A 22,704-nucleotide genomic window follows, 5' to 3' on the forward strand; every position below is an offset into this window, starting at 1 on the left:
CATCCATCCATCCATCCATCCATCCATCCATCCATCTATCTATCTATCTATCTATCTATCTATCTATCTATCTATCTATCTATCTATCTATCTATCTATCTATCTATCTATCTATCTATCTATCTATCTATCTATCTATCTATCTATCTATCTATCCATCTATCCATCATCTATCCATCTATCCATCTATCTATCCATCTATCCATCTATTTATTTATACTTCACCTTTAGTCCAGAAGAGAGTTCAGCATCAGGAACTTGCACACATGGAACTGTGTCATGACTGTGTCATGGAGCTAAAACAGGGCTATGTTAAATACTCAAAATGACTCTGATGGACCAATCAGGGTGGTGGTGGGGGGAGGGATCAACAATAGACAGAAACTGGATAATGCTTTGTTAACTGTCCCACCTAAGTCCCTGCTAGTCTGAACAAACATCACCTTCCCTCTCATAACACTACTACTACTACTACATTTATATAAAGCTGCTCTTGCATTTGAATTCAAGTCTGACACAAGTTAAGGTTAACTTAGGTAGTATTTCATTTTGCTGGCTTTTAGGGTCTGTGTGTGAGTGTGTAGGCTCACAAATTATTATAATTGTCATTAAGTGACTCTATCTATCTATCTATCTATCTATCTATCTATCTATCTATCTATCTATCTATCTATCTGTCTGTCTGTCTGTCTGTCTGTCTGTCTGTCTGTCTGTCTGTCTGTCTGTCTGTCTGTCTGTCTGTCTGTCTGTCTGTCTGTCTGTCTGTCTGTCCATCTATCCATCTATTTATTTATACTTAAAGGGGCGGCTGTAGCTCAGGAGGTAGAGTGGGTTGGCCAATGATCCATGGGTCAGAGGTTCAAATCCCAGCTCCTCCTGTCAACATGTCGAAGTGTCCTTGGGCAAGACACTGAACCCCACGTTGCCTCCAATGAGTTGGTTGGTGAAAGCTTGCCACCATTGGTGTGTGAATGTGGGAAGTGAGGACGCTGGCGTCGAATGTTCGCCGCTTCACTTCCCAATGTATGAATGAATGAACCATTGTAAAGCGCTTTGAGCACTTGGAAAAGCGCTATAAAAATGCAATTCATTAAATGCAATTCATTACTTACTGTTTACATTTTCTATAAATATTTATTTCTATATACAACTCAGTTGTGTGGAGTTATTGTGTGCCTTTTCTTGTAGCTAAAGAGTCAATTTGTTCACTAGACATTAAGTCAAGGTTACTGTTTTGAGTTGAAGCTAAGTGTTTTATTGCTTTGTGGTTTAACATGATTTAAAAGGCAAATTGTGATGGTTACTTTAGAAGACTGCTTTTGCATTCATGAGTTAAAAAGAGAGCCAAGCTAATTCAAAGAGTTAAGTTAAAGGAACACAAAACATGACCTAACTCGCTACCATTGGACAGACAGTTACAACATAGGCCTACTCTTATCTTTCACAGAACAGACAATTATCATTTGTTTTATCTATTTGAGACTATGTAGCTGCTCTATGGGAAATAGAGCATTATATCAGCCTATTCAATTGATAATGACCAATGGGTGCCAGTTTCTAAGTAGTTAACCATATTAACATAACAATATATGTGGCCTAGACATGGATATTGCCCAATCAACTCGTAATCTACAGAAATGTCCACCACATCACACAGTATAAAACTTAGTAGGCTCAGTGGATTCACCTATGTTAAATCATGTCAGGTTAGTTTGGTTCAAGGTTCAAGTATAATAATTTATGAGACAAAAATGTAAACAGCACAAATGTACAATCACATCTCGGCTAGAATGATAACATAAAGTCCTGACTACTCCTTGTTATTGTGGTCCTAAATACTACAATGATTAGTTTGGATGCATTGCTTCTATCATGTCCAATTAAAAATAAATACATTACATACATACAGAAATCTACCTTCTCCTGTATTGTATTAGTGACATTCATTATAAATAGTAAAATAACAGGACAGAGCAAAAAAGGCCTCTGTTGTGTCTTTATCTGATCACATGCAATCAGACACTCACACTGCACAGCAATATATACACTTTATTACAGGCTCAAGGCCCACAGGGTAAGAAGACAATACATTACAAAGATAATAATAAAAAAAAACAACAACAGAGAGTACATTCACAAAGCCCCACCGGAGCTAAAGAGGCACTCATGCCACTCATGCCAGTCACTCATGCCAGTGTCCACTAATGGTAGACGTGTACCTGACAGAGCTACATCCAGGGTCTGTCATCAGTCTCTGGAACAATCTGAAACAATGTATCTTTCCTGTGGCTGTTATAATGAACACAAACAGATCAGAAAGTAATTTAACATACAACAATGTAAGGGATTCCTTTCTATTAAAAGCAAAATCAAAACCGGGTCAAAGTTGCTTGGTTCTCCCCATATAAAGGCATGTAGGTAACAGTATCATGATATTATGTCATGAATGATAAAAGTAATGTTTAAACACTTTGATGTGTGTGAGTTTATCTGGAGACTTACTCAGTCTGTGACTTACAGAGATCTTGATGGTCTTTGGGTTCCACCCGTTCATCAGAATTGCCGCTGGTGCCGTCTAGAGATTTCATCTTCACTTGAAGTCTGGAGTCTATTATGTACAGTGTATTCTGGACAGTTGTGGACACTCTGCAACTAACCTAAACTAACACACACTATGTGTTAATGTTGATCAATATGTAGACCTAAGTAAGACATAGTAAATACATTGTAATAATACATTGAAGGGGAAAATGTAGGAAAACAAATGCAACTCAGCATTGAATTTATGGCAAACATTTTGCTACTCAACCCTTTCCAAATAATATACAATTAAGAAGTGGGATGTTACACTTAGTAAGAGAAAGAATTAATGAAATATTACATTTTTAAAAAGCTAGAAGACTCACCTATTATAGTAACCATGTGAATTGCTAATAATGTTATGGGTCAGATGTGTAAAGATCTATCACATTGTATTGTTCTTTTCAGACTCAACAATAATAATGATGATGTTACTTAAATGCTGATCAATGTGTGAATCTGGCTCTTATCAGGTGTGTGTTTTCTCTCCCTGTCCTGTGCTGTCCTCAGTTAAACCAAGACAGTGCTGTTGTGACCAATGTGGAAAAAACCTTCAGCTCAATTTATTATCTCAAAGTAGACCAGAGAATTCATACCGGAGTGAAGCCATTCAGCTGTGAACAATGTGGGAAGTATTTTGCTCGGTCTGGACAATTAAAAGATCATAAGCGTTCACATACTGGAGAGAAACCATATTGTTGTGACCAGTGTGGGAAAAGATTTGTTCAAAAGGGGATTTTAAAAGAACACCAGAGAATTCACACTAGAGAGAAGCCCTATTGCTGTGACCAGTGTGGGAAAAGCTTTACTCGATTGTCTTATCTCAAAATACATGAACGAATTCACACAGGAGAGAAACCATACAGCTGTGTCCAATGTGGGGAAAAGTTCAGTTTAATGGCTGCTCTGAAAGTACACCAGAGATTTCACACCGAAGAAAAGCCTTACTGCTGTGAACACTGTGGCAAACGTTTCACTGTAAAATCTAGCCTCGTACAACACAAGAAGATTCACACTTGAGAGAGACCTTACTGCTGTCACCAATGTGGGAAAAGGTTCACTCTGAAGACGGCTCTGAAAAGACAACTGAAAATCCACACTGGTGAGAAGCCATATACTGCTGTGTCCAGTGTGAGAAAAGGTTCAGTGATATGCATCATCTCAAAGCACACCAGAAAAATCACACTGGAAAGAAACCTTATTGCTGTGACCAGTGTGGAAAGAGCTTTCCTAGACTGGAACATATCAAAATACACCAACAAATTCACACCGGAGAGAAACCTTATATCTGTAACCAATGTGGGGAAAGCTCTGTCAGGTACACGTCTACCGTTAGAGGACACTGGCATGAGTGCCTCTTTAGCTCCGGTGGGGCTTTGTGAATGTACTCTCTGTTGTTGTTTTTTTTTTTATTATTATCTTTGTAATGTATTGTCTGCTTACCCTGTGGGCCTTGAGCCTGTAATAAAGTTTATATATTGCTGTGCAGTGTGAGTGTCTGATTGCATGTGATCAGATAAAGACACAACAGAGGCCTTTTTTGCTCTGTCCTGTTATTTTACTATTTATAATGAATGTCACTAATGCAATACAGGAGAAGGCAGATTTCTGTATGTATGTAATGTATTTATTTTTAATTGGACATGATAGAAGGAATGCATCCAAACTAATCATTGTAGTATTTAGGACCACAATAACAAGGAGTAGTCAGGACTTTATGTTATCATTCTAGCCGAGATGTGATTGTACATTTGTGCTGTTTACATTTTTGTCTCATAAATTATTATACTTGAACCTTGAACCAAACTAACCTGACATGATTTAACATAGGTGAATCCACTGAGCCTACTAAGTTTTATACTGTGTGATGTGGTGGACATTTCTGTAGATTACGAGTTGATTGGGCAATATCCATGTCTAGGCCACATATATTGTTATGTTATTGATATAATGCTCCATTTCATAGAGCAGCTACATAGTCTCAAATAGATAAAACAAATGATAATTGTCTGTTCTGTGAAAGATAAGAGTAGGCCTATGTTGTAACTGTCTGTCCAATGGCAGCGAGTTAGGTCATGTTTTGTGTTCCTTTAACTTAACTCTTTGAATTAGCTTGGCTCTCTTTTTAACTCATGAATGCAAAAGCAGTCTTCTAAAGTAACCATAACAATGAATTTGCCTTTTAAATCATGTTAAACCACAAAGCAATAAAACACTTAGCTTCAAATCAAAATAGTAACCTTGACTTAATGTCTAGTGAACAAATGGACTCTTTAGCTACAAGAAAAGGCACACAATAACTCCACACAACTGAGTTTTATAGAGAAATAAATATTTATAGAAAATGTAAACAGTAAGTATAAATAAATAGATAGATAGATAGATAGATAGATAGATAGAGTCACTTAATGACAATTATAATAATTTGTGAGCCTACACACTCACACACAGACCCTAAAAGCCAGCAAAATGAAATACTACCTAAGTTAACCTTAACTTGTGTCAGACTTGAATTCAAATGCAAGAGCAGCTTTATATAAATGTAGTAGTAGTAGTGTTATGAGAGGGAAGGTGATGTTTGTTCAGACTAGCAGGGACTTAGGTGGGACAGTTAACAAAGCATTATCCAGTTTCTGTCTATTGTTGATCCCTCCCCCCACCACCACCCTGATTGGTCCATCAGAGTCATTTTGAGTATTTAACATAGCCCTGTTTTAGCTCCATGACACAGTCATGACACAGTTCCATGTGTGCAAGTTCCTGATGCTGAACTCTCTTCTGGACTAAAGGTGAAGTATAAATAAATAGATGGATAGATAGATGGATAGATGGATAGATAGATAGATAGATAGATAGATAGATAGATAGATAGTAGGTTGATGCACCAATTGATGCAGGTTAGAGTTGTCCTATCTAAAAAAGAAGGTAACATTTGAATTCCCCATCAAAAAATACATACAATAGACATCCAATTTGTTTTTGAGATGGATAGGGTACAATTGGCAATTATAAAATACCAATTGATGCAGGTTAGAGTTGTCCTATCCCAAAAAGAAGGTAATATTTGAATTCTCCATCAAAAAATACATACAATAGACATCCAATTTGTTTTTCAGATGGATAGGGTACAATTGGCAATCATAAAATACCAATTGATGCAGGTTAGAGTTGTCCTATGCAAAAAAGAAGGTCATATTTGAATTCTCCATCAAAAAATACATACAATAGACACCTTTTTTTTTTTTTTTGGCTGCCTTTTTTTCGCGGCCTCGTCCATGGACTCGTCCACGGCCGGCCGTTTGCGTCCGCGGCCTCGTCCACGGCCGCGTCCCCGGCCGTCTGCGTCCACGGCCTCGTCCACGGCCGCGTCCACGGCCGGGACGGCCGGCCGTTTGCGTCTGTGGACGCGGCCTCGCGTCCACGGACGTTTTTTTCGCGTCCGCGTCCATGGACGCGTCCACGGCCGCGTCCATGGACGTGGACGCGCCGGCCAACGGCTCTTGCTGTCAAATATAGTGAAAATAGCAGATATACTGTACATGCCCAAACCAAATCTCTTTGCCAAAAATAGTCGATCTACAAGTGAGCTTGTTGATCTGTGATTTTCACATGCCCAGTAAAGGAAGCCAGTGGTTAACAGTGTCTCAATTAAAAGACGGGAAGGATTGTACTTGATCTAGAATGTAATACCTTTCACAACATAACCGTGTCTTAACATGCCTAATGGTTTATGACACAATATCTCTATGATAATTATTCATGCATTGATCGCTTTAGCTTTCACTTTAACACTCAAAGTACAGAGCATGTAACATAAGTGCACCATATCAAAGGAAGGGAAATTTGAGGCCCTCACCCACTCACATCCATGCGTTCATACTGTACACACACATGTACTCATAATATACAGTATATATATCCATGCACTCATACTGTTCATATAGATACGTTGGAGTTTGAAGTGTATGGCACTTTAGAAGGGGCCATACCGTAGATAACCTTTTTACGTGAAAAAAAAAAAAAAAGAGAGATCTTTACTGCCCCCACAACGGTTCCAATTCATTGAACCAACACCAATTATCGGTGTTGTTATTTATCATGATCCATAGCATGCAGCATGTGACGTTAGTCATCAATAACATCATTTGTCTATGACATTTATGAAAGGCCCACTTCACCTCTGGGACAACCCTATCTTATTTTATTGTTGTTTGGGACACGATCAACACAATCCTGAGTTATTTTTTGTGTTCAATCTGTGTTTTTAGATATTTTGGTATTTCAGCATGTACTAGTGATGCATTTTGCATCATCAGTGATGCGTTTTGCATCATATGATGCAAAACGCATCACTAGTACATGCTGAAATACCAAAATATCTAAAAACACAGATTGAACACAAAAAATAACTCAGGATTGTGTTGATCGTGTCCCAAACAACAATAAAATAAGATGGGTTGTCCCAGAGGTGAAGTGGCCCTTTAAGTACTAGAAACTCGGCCGCCCGAACAGAGATTTGTCTCATTTATTGTAAGATTACTCCAAATTTGGGCACAGTTTCCGCCATATCAGAGCCCTATTGACTCGCATTAAACAATGAAAGTCGCAATTAGACCTATTTCATCCTACAGAGTAAATTCAGCTTTACCCAGCTGAGTGCTTCTCAAGTAAGCGTGGGGAGCAGTTTAAGGTTACCGGTAAAGTGACTTGCCCAAGGACACATTGCCGGGTCCGGAAATCAAACCTGGGACCTTCTCCTTCCCAGGTGGACTCTCTATCCATTCAGCCATGCCCGCTGTAATGGAAAAAAATGATGTTCCACAAGATGAATGAAGGATTGACAAAGTTTTATTTAAAAATCAAAAAGTTAAGCAGAGTCCCAGCATTACAGATCATGAGGAGCAGGCCTCCTGGCCTCTCCTCGCAGCCCTCTCGGGGCACAACCCTCCTCAGTCCCATTTTCAGACAGTTCTTATTGTCCATTGTAACAGAGATGCTATTCTAACGTGGTCTTATAAGGTTCTGTACTAAAGATAAGGGCAACATACAAACAGCCATAGAAGTACATGATTCACCAACAGAGCAAGAGCAAGCGTGGGGGAGACAGCTCAGCTGTTAAGATTGACAGCTGTAGTTTAGTTGTAATTACAGTAGCACAGAGACACAAAGCTTGCTGATTTCAAATGAGTTTTGAATGGAAGGCCAAACATATGTTACAGTCAGTTTGGGTAACTTAGTGAGATTGGGGTAAGAGCGCTCATTTTGTAGTTCACCACACAACACCACCTGGATCAATTCACTTTGATAGTCTCTTATCAGCGCACCTGTGTAATTCTGCGTATTCACCATGAGATGGCGACAACAGCCATTCACTTGTGTAGTCGCTGCACTCTTTGCGACCACTCTTTCTTTGTTAATCTACTAGCCTAGCTCAGCTGTGTTTAGCCATTAGCTTACTATGCCTATAACTCTAACCCTAACCTTAACCTCAATAAAACTATGCCTAACCATAACCCTAACCTCCGTGGGGTGAGGCGCTATCATTCCTGCCGACGCTACGCTGTCGTTGTCGTTGTTGTGGATCAAAGCGACCGCTTGTTCCGCCCCGCGCCGCCCGACGAGCGCTCCTGTTCTCAATTTCACTGAAACTCAAAAAAACTGTGACATATACATTTCTGTCACCACACCGCCCCAATCTTCTCTTATGTGGGTCCCTGGCACACAATCCTTCAAATGGTTTCTGTGGACTAATACGTATCAAGGGGGTCCTTGACATGAAAATGTTTGAGAACCATTGGTCTAGACAGTTTACCTCTGAGGAGCCACATCGTGAAAACACTGTACAAAATGGTTCGATGGGGTGTTTTCAGGAGCCAAGTGACAAACAATGTTTTCATTTTCAGAGTATGCTGCGTGCTGCGATAGATTGACATAAATCAGAGCTGCCAAATAACTGCAGCAGGTTCAATTTGCATGGAGATCTGGGGGATGACAGCATTGACAGACAGGCAAATCAACAAGGCTACTGCCAAAACGACCACAAAGGAATCCAAATGCTCAGACCAGAGAGTGAACTGAAATGATAATTGCTGTGTGTGCGGGGACATGACAGCCTCATTTTCACAGGAGTGTGTTGACTGGGGCTTTTCGTGTCTGTCTAGCTTGTTGGCATAAATTGGCATTAAAAGGGCCCTGAAAAGAGATTCTTATTCCACTTTTATTATCTAGTGAATTTTGTTGTGCTTAAAGCTTCAATGTCTTACTAATACATTATACAGTAACTAACACATCTGCAGTGGTTCTACTGAGAAATTGCAACCCTGTCAGGTAGGGCACCTACAGCACTGGTTGACAAATATCAAGCCTGAAGCTCATAAGCGCAATAGCTCCCCTGGCCAGGGGTGTCTCACCAAATTTTGGACCCTGGCTACAAGGATTCACTGCGGGCCCCCCATGAATGTTCTTCATAGGGGGGAGGGGGTTTAACCCATTTAGACTGGGAACGCATTATTTTGTGCTTTAGCAATTGAGAAATAGCAGATCTACAAGGTCACAGCGCTGCAAACTTGTAGATCTGCTATTTTTTTAAAATCTTGAACATTTGTGCAAGTCTTTGAATATTTTTGACCCGATTCTATAAGTGTCTTACCTTAACCTATGTTTCTATGTCAGTGCTGACACATGTGAAGGACCCCCAAAATGTTATGTATTTGGCCACGGACCCCCATCTCAAAATATTTTGTTCCAGGGACCCCCCAGAAGCAAGATTTGAGTTACAAATGTTCGCTTAAAAAAATACATTAAAAGATTTGTACACATTTTCAAAAATAGCAGATCTACAAGCTCGCACTCGGTGCAGCACTGTCAGCTTGTATATCTGCTATTTTTCAATTGTATAAGTATAGTATAATAGTATAAGTATAAAATAATTCCAGGCCCCTCCACCTTGGGCCCTAGTAACTCAGTCCCACTTACTGTATACCCCTGGCCATGCAGTAGGAACTGTTGAAAAGCGGTTTCTCATGCAGGAGACACAGGTCAGGTATGAATCCTGTGTAGGACATAGTCGTTACACACTGCCAGCTTGTGTTACATTACATTTTTTGTTACTTAAAGTTTTTTTCTTCTTTCTTTTGTGGCTCATTTGAAGAAGAAAAGCCTGCCCATTCTCTCATCTCGGATGAGGTGCAAAGAGGTTGTGAAACCGTTGTCCTTGAAGGGGAAGTGTTAACCCATTTAGGCCTAGAATGAATTGAATGCTTTAACCAGTGAAAAATAGCAGATATACAAGCTCACAGCGCGGCACCGAGTGCCGCGCTGCGAGCTTGCAGATCTGCTATTTTTGAAAAAGTCGTGAAAATGTGTGCAAATCTTTGACTATATGTATTTTTCAAAGCGAACGTTTGTAACTCAAATTTTGCTTCTGGGTGGTCCCTGGAACTAGATATTTTAAGATGGGGGTCAGTGGCCAAATACATTTGGGGGTCCTTCACATGAAAAAGTTTGAGAACCACTGACATAGTAGTCTCTAAAGAACAGACTAACTGAGCTCCAGTTAAGTGAAAAGGACTTTTCTTTGACGATGGCTATAGCCAGATTGTTGACATAGAAACATTGGTTTTTCAAAAAACCTTAGAAGGATTGAAAAGACACTTATAGAATCGGGTCAAAATTCTAATTTTCACGATTTTTCAAAAATAGATCTACAAGCTCGCAGCGCGGCACCGTATCTGCTATTTTTGAGCGGTGGTCACAACGCTCCTATACGTGGCCGTGTGTGTGGGTCTGTCTGTCTGTCTGTCTGTCTGCGTGTCTGTCTGTCTGTAGCCTGCAGTAACCTTTTCTGACCACACATGTTAAGGGAGGGGCGCTGTTGTTCAGGCCAGGCCAGACCAGGCGCACACACACACACACACGCACACACACACACACACACACACACACACACACACACACACACACAGGGGGGAAGGGGGGGGGGGGGGGAACCACCGCTCAGTTCACACGGGTGTGATTTTTCAATAGTTAAAGCATAAAATAATGATACACAATAAATAATGTGTACCCGTTCTGAATGGGTTTAATGACATGACCAGGCAGACGAGGGGAAGGACTGTACTTTTGCGTTTTGAATGATGTCGTCTTTGTGCCGGAGGGTGAATGGCGTCTTAGCATATTTTCAGATTTGCCTCGTGAAAGGCGCCTGTCAGACGCTGTCAAGGCTCTTGATTTTTTTTCCGAGAGCCCCATTGAATTTTATGTCTGTGGCTGTCCCCACTGTCATGAACGCTGTGTGTGTGTGTGTGTGTATGTGTGCGTGCAGCCGCGCACGTTCATTTATTTACCCGCGTGTGCATGTTTTAGTTGCAGACTGCACAATTAATCGAGTTGGGGTGGTATAAACAGAAATTGCTGTATTGACTGCAGCAATTTTCAAATCACGAGGCAATTTTGCCTTTCCTTGAAGGAAAGGTTACACCGTCTTCCAAATGAGGTCTGAAAGCATAGTGGCATTAACCATAGTTCATAAATCAAATTGCACGCCAGGAGAAGCAGCAAAGCTGATGACTCCAAATGGATCTCAGTACTAACCACAGGGTTGGACAAAAGTTGCAGCACTAGCTTGTTGTGTATATTATGGTTCTTTGTCTATGAGTGCAGATCTGTGTGTGTGTGTGTGTGTGTGTGTGTGTGTGTGTGTGTGTGTGTGTGTGTGTGTGTGTGTGTGTGTGTGTGTGTGTGTGTGTGTGTGTGTGTGTGTGTGTGTGTGTGTGTGTGTGTGAGCACCCCGTGTTCACGAGTGTGAAATCTAGAGAAACAGACAGTTCGGACATTTGCAGCCATAAATAAATGTTCCATTTTATTGACTTTGGCTTTTGGACTTGGTTTGGAACGAGACTGGAATGGTAAATCTTACACTCAAGCACATTTTGTGGTTGACAGTGGCAGGTTGAGACTATGTACTATGTGTCACAAATAGACACGCATAGTTCCCGACCGAGTAGGCCGGTGCCCAACTGGCATGCCTATAATGATATGTTCCAAATAGGAACGGCAGGTTCAAAGTGGTTAACAAGAACACATTACATAAATGTCATTGTGTGACTGGGATAACAGGGCAGGACATATTATCACAGATTGATTGCCATTTGCCGTGGGACAAAGTTATCAATCTAGCTACAAGCTCGCAGCTTGTATATCTGCTGTTTTTTAATAGTTAAAGCATAAAATAATGGTTAATAAGTGGTTAAAATCTAGAGTGACACTTATGAGTTCCCAGTCTTAATGGCTTAAGTCAGTCTAATGCACCGTAACCCTGCAAGGCCCAAATTAATTTCTACTGGCCAAAAAAAATAATAAAAAAAATCAGATGGTGTTGTAGGAGTCCTAATCAGAGGAAAAGGTCATGTTTAAAAAAAGAAAAAAGGTTTTTGTAAGGTTTTATAGCCATAATTCATAAATCATAAATCATGCTCTAATTTACATTTTGGGGATATTTTTCACAATAATAACATAATATGTACATATTCTAGACATTCTAATGATCACCAAAAAAATTATTACATGCATTTTACTTGAATGTTTTTGTGAGGAATAGCTTCAGTGAAAAAGTGAGATGTTGTTCGTCCAGACTCTGTAATGTCAGCCTCTGTGGGGGGTGTGAATATCGCCCTCTGTGGGGGGTATTTATATGCAAATATCGTGGCCAATGGCACTGTAATACTAAACAATAGGATCCAATGGTGATGTTAATGTGAAAAGAGAACAGGAAAACAAATTATTTATTCTTTTTTTGATAAAATAAAAATGTGTCCAAAAAGTTACAGTGGGCCTTGCAGGGTTAAAGTCAGGTTAGCTAATTTCATTAGCTTGTTAACTCCGTGACATCTTCTCTGTGAAAATATGTTGGTTTGTCGCTTTTGTCATTTTGCACTCTGGGTCTCGGACGGTGCGTGCCGGCCCGTGCCGGCCCGAGACCTGACATAGTGGACACAGCGAAAACAAAGAGGCTGAAGATGCAATATTAATCAATAATGAACAACTACGTGATCTATATTCATCTGCAAAAATGAATAGTTTGTTCTAAACCAGTGGTCCTCAACCTTTTCAGGCCGCGACCCCCAAAATAATCATATTTTAACTAGGGACCCCCCACCCTGACAAGCTCTAAGAGTTGAGGCATTACAATTTGTATAACACGGTTCTATTGTGAAAATACCCGATCTACATGCTCACAACGCCTCGAAAAGCGAGGCGTTGTGAGCATGTAGATCTGCTATTTTCAAAATTTCTGCCTCTAATATTTGACGATTTAGCCAATGTTTTATTTGTCATTTTAGAGGTGTTAAAAAGTCCTTAAATTGTCACTTTGGATATGTGCAGATACCCTCTATACTCTTAAACTGTATGTTAGTGTGTTTACTGTTGAGTGAGAAAACAATTTTGCACAAGTTAATCATCTGGGGACACCGCAAAATAATTTTGGGACCCCCCTGGGGGTCCCGACCCACAGGTTGAGAACCACTGTTCTAAACAAGCTGCGGCAGTCCTGTCTGTCTGTTCCCAGCACCGGCCAGTGAAAGCCGCCTGTGTCCGCTCTGAGGTACGAAGTCAATTTTTGACTCTGGTATCCCTGCCGAAAATGTGTGTGCGTGCATATTGTGTGTTTCAGAGGCATCAGCAGCAGTAAGGTGACGGTGCTGGGCTATGGCCTGCTCACCAGCGACGCGCGCGCCCTGGTGGAGGCTCTGACGAGGCAGCGCTTTAACATGGTGGTGGTGGACGAGTCGCACTACCTCAAGACCAGGAACGCTGCACGCACCAAGATCCTGGTCCCCCTCCTCCAGAGTGCCAGGAGGGTCATCCTCCTCACAGGCACCCCAGCCCTGGGCCGCCCCGAAGAGGTGGGAGTCACATAAATTTGATCGATTAATAATTAAACCTTTTAACTGACTCTAATGCTGCATTCACACTGAGAGAAGCCAAGCTAATGGTTTGCTTGGTAATTCAATGTATTCTCTAAGCAAACCAGCTTTAAAAACTTCCAAGCTTTATTTCCAGCTTGGAAATTTTAAAAGCTGGTTTGCATAGAGAATACATTGAATTACCAAGCAAACCATTAGCTTGGCTTTTCTGTATGTGAATGAGGCATAAGACTTTATATCGATTAATGCAATCTGTAAAAAAAAAAAAAAAGGTTTGGCAGCTCTTTACTTTACCCATAGGATGGGTCTATAATAAGGGTCTTCAACAGGGGGTCCGGGACCCCTAGGGGGTCCTCAGAGTTACTACAGGGGGTCCTCCAAAACTTTGTTCTCCTTTTTTATATTAACCACGTGAACCCTCCTATCGATGCCAAACTTTGCACACACACTCCTTGGATGGCAAATCACAACCTCCCCCCCTGATTTCTCACATGGCCCTCCTCTAGCACCACCATCAGGCCGATATTTGAAAAACACATTTTTGGACACTGCTCCTACAGATTTTGGCCTAAAATCACGCAAAGCGGTACACAGTATCGTCAGTCATCAACATGGATCTGTCCCATTTCCCATATTCCCCTCTGATTGGCTACGATTGCCTTCTAAAGTTTGTGTATGCGACGTGACGGTCGCTTATCTCCCGATTAGGGAGTCTTAATGGTTTATATTAACCACGTGACCCTACTGTCCTTATTCGGAGAACTTTAGACACAAATAGCAGATATACAAGCTCACAACGAGCTTGTAGTTCGGCAATTTTTGGCAAAAAGGTTTCGTGTAGAGGGGAAAAAGAGCAGACTAAGTACAGAGTGAAAGGTCAACTTTATTAAGTATTGACAGTTCAAGTGGTTAAATATCTGAAAAGACAAATTGACATGAATCCAAAATACACTGATTATTGTGCTGTCAAACAATTAAACATGATGGAATCTCTGAAAAGGTTGTGGGGGTCCCTGCTTCATCTCTCTCTCAACTAAGGGGTCCTTTGCATGAAAACGTTGAAGACCCCTGGTCTATAATGAATTATAATAACGTTTAAAATTCACTTATAATGCACACTCGTTATAAATGTTAACACGTTTAGGCATAACAACTCGGACACCACTGCAGCAGCAGGTCCTGGTCACGATTATGACATTTTACATGACGATTAATTGTCACTCAAATAATTGCGATTAACGATTTAATTGTGTATTTGTTGTTGACAATTACATTTCTGTTTGGCTTTTAGGCTTCGAAGTTGCACATGGCAATCATGACACATAACTTAAATATACAAAGAAATTACTGACATATTTGACAATTTTATACAAAATGCATATAAAAAAAGAACATTGATAGTGGGAATAGCCGATCTACAAGCTCACAACGCGTCGCATCGCGATGCGTTGTGAGCTTGTTGATCTGCTATTTCCACTACTTCTTTAAAGTATTTGTAACTATTAACATTTCTCAACATGGAAACAATTATGACGATTATGCAAAAATAATTGCGATAGACGATTATGTAATAATTGTGACAGCCCTACAAATAACCAGTCCCATTTTTGGAGTAGTACTTTTCACTGCGAGCCAGTCAATGGACTGAACTTTGGCAGATCACTGGTATGGTCCCTTTTAAAACCCTAACAGGAATATGAACTAACGAAAGCACGGTTAAAAGATGTGTGGTGCCAGGTCTGCTCCTACTGTTGACTGAACATCCACGGTGCTGTCAGGGGAAACGTGGTCATTATCTACACCTGATAATCTATGGACCGTGATTGGTCCCAGGAAGAGGCAAATTCAATTTAATTGAAGCACAGGGTGGACAAATTGCATCTTGTTCGCTCACTCGTGCGTGCGTGTGTGTGCGTGTGCGTGTGCGTGTCAGTCAGTCATCCTCCATCACACGCGCACACTCACGCACACACTCACTCACACACACACACACACACACACACACACACACACACACACACACACACACACACACACACACACACACACACACACACACACACACACACACACTTCAATCCCTTACTTCTGTATCTCTCTATCACACACACACACACACACACACTCTCACACACACACACACACACACACACACACACACACACACACACACACACACACACACACACACCTGAATCTCTCTATCAGACACACACACACACACACACACACATTCTGTCTTCTGGTATCGTCGACATAATTTTCACATTTTAGCATCCAGTGCATAAAGCGATGTGCGCCCCTGTAACTCTGAGCCAATCCCCTCACTCCAGGCATTAGTCACTGTGGATAGGTTGCAGAGTAAGCACCGCAGCTCGCAGCATCAAGCTCAGAACAGCCCCCCCCCCCCCATTCCTCATTCTCTACCCACACATTGTATCAATATCCCTAAACTACCATCTCCAGGAGTGTCACACCAAATTCTGGGCCCTGGGTACAAGGATTCATTGACTGGGAGCGCATTCTTACGCATTATTTTGTGTTTTAACTATTGAAAAATAGCAGACATACAAGCTCACTGAGTGCCGCGCTGCAAGCTTGTAGGTCTGCTATTTTTGAAAAATTTTGAAAATTTGTGTCAAATCCTTCTAGGTTTTTTTGAAAAACCTATGTTTCCCATCTCAAAATATTTCGTTCCAGGGACCCCCCAGAAGCAAAAATGTAGTTACAAATGTTTGCTTAAAAAATTACATATTCAAAGATTTGCACAAATTTTCACGACTTTTCAAAAATAGCAGATCTACAAGCTCGCAGCGTGGCACCGAGTGCCGGGCTGTGAGCTTGTATATCTGCTATTTTTCAATAGCTAAAGTATAAAATAATGAAGGCCCCTCCAACTTGGGCCCTAGTAACTCAGTCCCACTTCCTCCCCCCTTGTGACGCCCCTGTTCTCTACCCACACAGTGTATCAATATCCCTAAATCCCTAAAAGTGAGTGCAGCACTTGGAATACTGTAACATGGCTACTCGCTCTCATACAGTAGGATTACCCATCATTACGCCACAAATATTGTTAATATTGGCTTGGATGTGAAACACAGACGTTATGGCGTTATGCACACACACACACACACACACACACACACACACACACACACACACACACACACACACACACACAGGTGGTGCCATAATTTTTTATTTTTTCTGGTTGTCATGTGTCTATGATGTTGACAGTACTTCATTAGACCCCCTGGTGTGGTTGTTATGAGCAATTATATAGTCCCTTTGTATTTTGGATTTCTTCCTGGAGGCTGACACCTTGTGGGTCAAAAGTGCCGATCTAAAAACAGTGATTAAATGACATTATACAATCATCCCTCCCCTTTTATCATTCACCCAACACTGTAGGTGTGGCTAACTTCGGCTGGGTCACAACCCACCTGACAACTTTTCCTGTACTCTCTTTTGGAAAAAATCCTCCTCCTAGTATATAATTCCTGATAATCATGTTTTAGGGGTAAATAAATCATGGCACTGCATCTTTCAAGTGTAAACCTGGATTTATTGGTTGAACAGCTAAAGAAACGCTAAATATTTTAAGCTGTACTCTTCCTAACAGCATCTGTACAAACAACCCCTCCGATTGTCTCCATATGGATCTATCTCATGCATACATGCAGGCGGTAGGTAGCGTGAAGTGTCATTTCTGTTGAGGTTCATTTTCTGCCTTTTCCAACAGCTCTTCATGCAGATTGACGCTCTGTATCCCAAGAGGTTTGGATCATGGACTGACTTCTCTAAGAAATTCTGCAACGCCCATTACAAGTGAGCTTAGAGTTTCTGATGTTGTTGCATTCTGGGAAAGTCTTGGAAAAGGTTTCGAAACACAAACAAGTTTCCATGCTCTACCTGGTGTCCCCGGAAATTAAAAATAGAATTAACTTTTTTTTTTTTTTTTTTTTTTTTTAAATACACTAAATAATTACACAAATTTAAGGATTTTTTTCATGTTTTTGACAGAGCGTGACATGCTTCCGTGGGGACAGTGAATCACATGATGTTCTACTGTAGTTTCTAACGATACTCAACCGCAGATACTGAATGAATCCAGTTCTCTCTGAACTAAAATATCACCATATATTTTTCTATTTTTGAAACACAGTTCTTATATTCTTAAAAACATGGGGTTTTGGGAATGGGGAGGAAAAATGTATGTGACCCAGGGGACGTGGTTTTGACGCCAGGCCTTCTGTAGTCTTTAGATAACATACTACACCACCGGTGGAGTACTTTAACCCATTTAGGCCTAGAATTATTGAATGCTTATAACTATTGAAAAATAGCAGATATACAAGCTCACAGCGCGGCACCGAGTGCCGCGCTGCAAGCTTGTAGATCTGCTATTTTTGAAAAAGTCGTGAAAATGTGTGCAAATCTTTGAATATATGTATTTTTAAAGCGAACGTTTCAAATTTTGCATTTTTGATGGTCCCTGGAATGAAATATTTTGAAATGGGGGTCCGTGGCCAAATAAATGTCATTTTGGGGGTCCTTGACATGAAAGAGTTTGAGCACCACTGACATAAAAACATAGGTTTTTGAAAAAACCTTAGAAGGATTCAAAAGACACCGGGTCAAAATTTCACGATTTTTCTAAAATAGCAGATCTACAAGCTGTGAGCTTGTATATCTGCTATTTTTTAATAGTTAAAGCATAACATAATGAGTAATAATGTGTACCCGCCCGCCGCCGGCCTAAATAGGTTAAGTTTTAATGGTCCTTCTGTTGGACACGTTTCAACTGTTTGAATAAGACATGATGACATGAGTGCTTGCAACGTTAACAGTCATGTGGTGCCAGCAGGTCGCTGATGCCAGGACAGGAGCTAAATGCGAAATGACTGCCAGTTGTCGTTGACCTCCTGTTACATGCGTGCCAACAAACAAACAAACTAAACACACACCGCTTGGCTGGAAAAATGCCTACCTCTCTCGGATTGATGCTGATTTATTGTTCTTGTGGCTGTAAATGCCAATACAAGGCCACTCATATACATTTAATGTCACGCGCGCACACACACACAGGCACATAATGTCACACAATTATGATATAATAATCCTGGTCACACATACCGCACGCACGCACGTACGCACACACGCACGCACGCACGCACGCACGCACGCACACACACACACACACACACACACACACACACACACACACACACACACACACACACACACACACACACACAGGCAGTTGAGTATAGTCATACACATACAGTACAAATAGAATAAGGCTCGCATCATCTAACATAATAACGGTGGCGACTCTCCCTATCAGAGTAAAACTCTGCTCTACTCTGCTCCCTTCATAATGCCAGGATAATTATAGGGGTTTTAACAGCTAGCCTGTCAGAAGAAGGTCATTGATTGGAATGAATGAAAAAAAAAAGAAAAAAGAAAATGAAAAAAAGGTACAGTAATGCCGAGCACGGCACTCACTTGATTGCAGTCTTGATTCATTTTTCTAAGGAACGGCCCACTTGACACACAAACGTTTAGGCCTTGAGCCTTCCTCAGTGTTTGTGCAAGTGTTGACACATCAGTGATTACTTTATGATTACACTATATAATCAATCATGCATCTAGTGAGTCCCGTTAAAAAATTGAATATAATGAATAATAACAATCAAGCCTGCAATCAAGTGGGCACTCGCCATTATCCCCCCTTCCCACACATAATCTAAAAAAAAAAAAAAAAAGATAGGATGCGTTCGGAAATGCGCACTCAATGCACTGGTATGTCATGTTGTCGTTTGTTTATTCGGTGCACTCGGTGCGGTGTCGTTCGGAAATCCAGTGCGCTGCGCCCCCGGTGTGCTGAGTGCACGCACTGACCGACCCTACTCAGAAGATGTGGTTTGACGTTGTGGTGCGTCAACGCGGTGATTTTCATGTTGGTGCCTCGCGCTTCTCAGCTGTGAACAATGGCGTAGGAAATGATAACAAAATGCACATTTGCTGCTTGATTGGTCCTTTGAGCTTTATTGTTACACATGCATCAACGTGCAAACTAACAGCAGGTAGTACAATTTTATGAATTCAATTACCTATCAATAGCAACGTTTCGTTAACAACTGCTGCTTTTCAGGAAGTTTTCCTTCAGAGTTCAGACTGAAAAGCGCACAACTGCCCCTTAACTGACCGTTCATTCCTCTCCAGGTTCTTTGGGTCGCGGAGGCAGTGGGACTGTCGCGGGGCCTCCAACCTGGACGAACTGCACCAGCGCCTGAGCGAGATCATGATCCGTCGACTCAAGGCTGAGGTCCTCACCCAGCTTCCCCCCAAAGTCCGCCAGCGTATCCCCTTTGACCTCCCCAAGGAAGCTGCCAAGGTAAAGGACTTAAAAAAAAAACCGATTTATCCCGGGTACGCATTATTGTGTATTATTATTTTATGCTTTAACTATTGAAAAATAGCTGATTTACAAGCTCACAGCGCGGCACCGAGTGCGGCACTGTGAGCTTGTAGATGTGCTATTTTTGAAAGATCATGACAATTAAGTCTGTGAATATTTTGACCCGATTCTATAAGTGTCTTCTAAATCATTCTAAGGTTTTTTGAAAAACCTATGTTTCTATGTATTTGGCCAAGGACCCACATGTCAAAATATTTAGTTCCAGGGACCACCCAGAAGCAAAATTTGAGTTACAAACGTGCGCTTTAAAAATACATATATTCAAAGATTTGCACACATTTTCACGACTTTTTCAAAAATAGCAGAAAAAATAGCAGATCTACAAGCTCGCAGCGTGGCATTCGGTGCTTGTACATCTATTTTTCAATAGTTAAAGCATTCAATAATTTTAGGCCTAAATGAGTTAACTCATTAGGACCTGAGGCCGATTCTACACACGTCTTCTGAATCGTAAAAAAAACATGTTTCTATATCAGTGGTTCTTTTTTAACTTTTTAATGTCAAGGACCCCTAGAATTATATGTATTTGACTTCGGACCCCCACTCGGTGCCACGCTATGAGCTTGTATATCTGCTATTTTAAAATGGCTAAAGCATAAAATAATGGTTAAAGTGGTACAAATCTAAAGTGACACAGATGCTTTCCAGGTCTAAATGGGTCTTAAATAACGATGTCTTTGATCTTGGTCATACGTGTCAAATTGTAAGATAAAGGTGTTATTTGTCCTCGAGAGGAATGTCTGTCTTTTGTGGTCATCTGTATCCCTATTCTACTACTGAGTGCAGAATAGTGTTTTTTTGCTTGTGTGTGTTCTTTTCCACAACATAGCCTGTATGCCTCCATAAAGTGGTGCATCCAATAAGAATTTGTCACCTTGCATAATGATGCACTTTCATATCCGTCACCGGACAGTCCAAGGAGACATATCATTGTGCAGAGTCATTTTAATGGCATCTGCATGTGTCTAAACTGTCTAAACACGCACTGTGTTGAGTGAGCGTGTACCTCCCACTCAAAGCACTGTCTACTCTGTGTGTGTGTGTGTGTGTGTGTGTGTGTGCGTGCGTGCGTGCGTGCGTGCCTGCGTGCGTGTTTTTCAGTCTGAGAGTGCTCAATACTCCTACTGTACACTCTCCTTGACCTGGTCATTGTGACTGTCTGTGCCTTGGTGGATCTGGGCTATGTAAGGAACTTTAGATGGGTGCATTAGCTAAAAAACAGCAGGGGAGTTATCCTGCCATTCTCAAACTAATTAAGCAGAAAGTTACCACCCCGGGAACGAGACGATAAGAGCCACCAAGAAAAATGATGATGCAGGGCGGCCCCCCCTCCCTTTCCCCTGTTCTCCTTAAATTTATGGGAACACTTTAATTGGAGCTTCTTTTTTAATGCATATAGTAGCTGCCACCAAATAGGCCACCGTGCTCAAATTTACATGATTCGAGCGAGAAATTCCTGTAGTAGTTGTCCCAGCTAAACTCCCGAAGTCATTCTAACTTTGATGCTTAGTAAGTGGTAAGACATATTCAGGAAGTCTTAGCTGCCTTCCCCACCTAAAAGGCAGATTTGTGAGCCCTCGCTTCAGTAGTCGTTTTGGAAGAAAAACAACTCTCTTTGCTTTATTTGTCTGTTTCTTTCTTCTTTGTCGGCTGAATTTGCTAACGTTCTACCTGATATTATGAATATTGTAATTGTCCAGTGCCAGCTCACTGTGATTCTAAGGGTTCCCACCAGGACTGTTGATCTACCATCACTTATGAGTTATGACCAGGGTTAGGGTCATCGCCATGTTGGCTTGTGGTGGACATTTTTGGGCAAAATTATTTTTTTGCAACGGACATACACAATGAGTGGACAATAATATTACAGAAACACAAAGACTATAAAGCCCTTTGCACACAGGACAGTTGCGTATTTTTCGTTTGCTGCGTGAATAAAACGCTTTGGATTTGGTGTGCAATGCTGTGCGGAATCGCCCCTGCGGATCCCAAAAGGAGTCATAAAAGGAGTGATGAGTTTTTTACCGCATGCGACAAGACGCACGAATCGAACTGGGTTCGATAGAGAAAAAAACGCACGGCCGCAGCCACTCGTCGCACGGCTAATTCGGATCCGGTGTGCATGAGGTCATAGAGAATCATTGTTTTCTTTAAAAAAAATGAAATTGTCCGTTTTATCCGTGCGGATAAACGCGCCTGTGTGCAAAGGGCTTAACAGGTCTCTAACTCTGAGAGAGTACAAAATGTAACCAAATGGACCTGTATCATTTGTACACAGAGTTGTGGTGGTCTTTGCAAATAAAACGTTGGAGAATGAGAACCACTAGTACTAGTGGAGTCATAATGTGCCATAGTGTCTAGTACAGGGGTCTTCAACGTTTTCAGGCCAAGGACCCCTTAGTTGAGAGAGAAATGAAGGGACCCCCACAACCTTTTCATATATTCCATATAGTGTCATTGTTTGACATTTTGGATTCATATCAATTTGTGTTTTCAGATATTTAACCACTTGAATCGTCAATACTTAATAAGCTTGACCTTTCACTCTGTACTTAGTCTGCTCTTTTTCCCCTCTATACCAAAGCTCTTTGCCGAAAATAGCCGATCTACAAGCTCACGGCGTGCGCTTGTAGATCTGCTATTTTTGGCTAAAGTTCTCAGAATGGACTCTAGGGTTCAAGTGGTTATTATTAAAAAAAGAGAAAAGAAGATTTA

At 41.1% G+C, this 22,704-nt stretch overlaps 1 protein-coding gene across 1 annotated transcript in view; it reads left to right on the plus strand.

Moving 5' to 3' along the window:
• Nucleotides 1-22,704, plus strand: part of zranb3 (zinc finger, RAN-binding domain containing 3) — a 135,600-nt gene that overhangs the window by 25,030 nt on the left and 87,866 nt on the right. The window contains exons 5-7 of the mRNA XM_080720396.1: nt 13,253-13,484; nt 17,248-17,333; nt 19,734-19,905. Of these exons, the coding sequence (XP_080576522.1) occupies nt 13,253-13,484; nt 17,248-17,333; nt 19,734-19,905 (490 nt within the window). The remainder of the gene's footprint in view (nt 1-13,252; nt 13,485-17,247; nt 17,334-19,733; nt 19,906-22,704) is intronic.

The sequence above is a fragment of the Nannobrachium achirus genome (genome assembly GCF_963921795.1).
Source record: "Nannobrachium achirus genome assembly, chromosome: 24".
Taxonomy (NCBI): Eukaryota; Metazoa; Chordata; class Actinopteri; order Myctophiformes; family Myctophidae; genus Nannobrachium; species Nannobrachium achirus.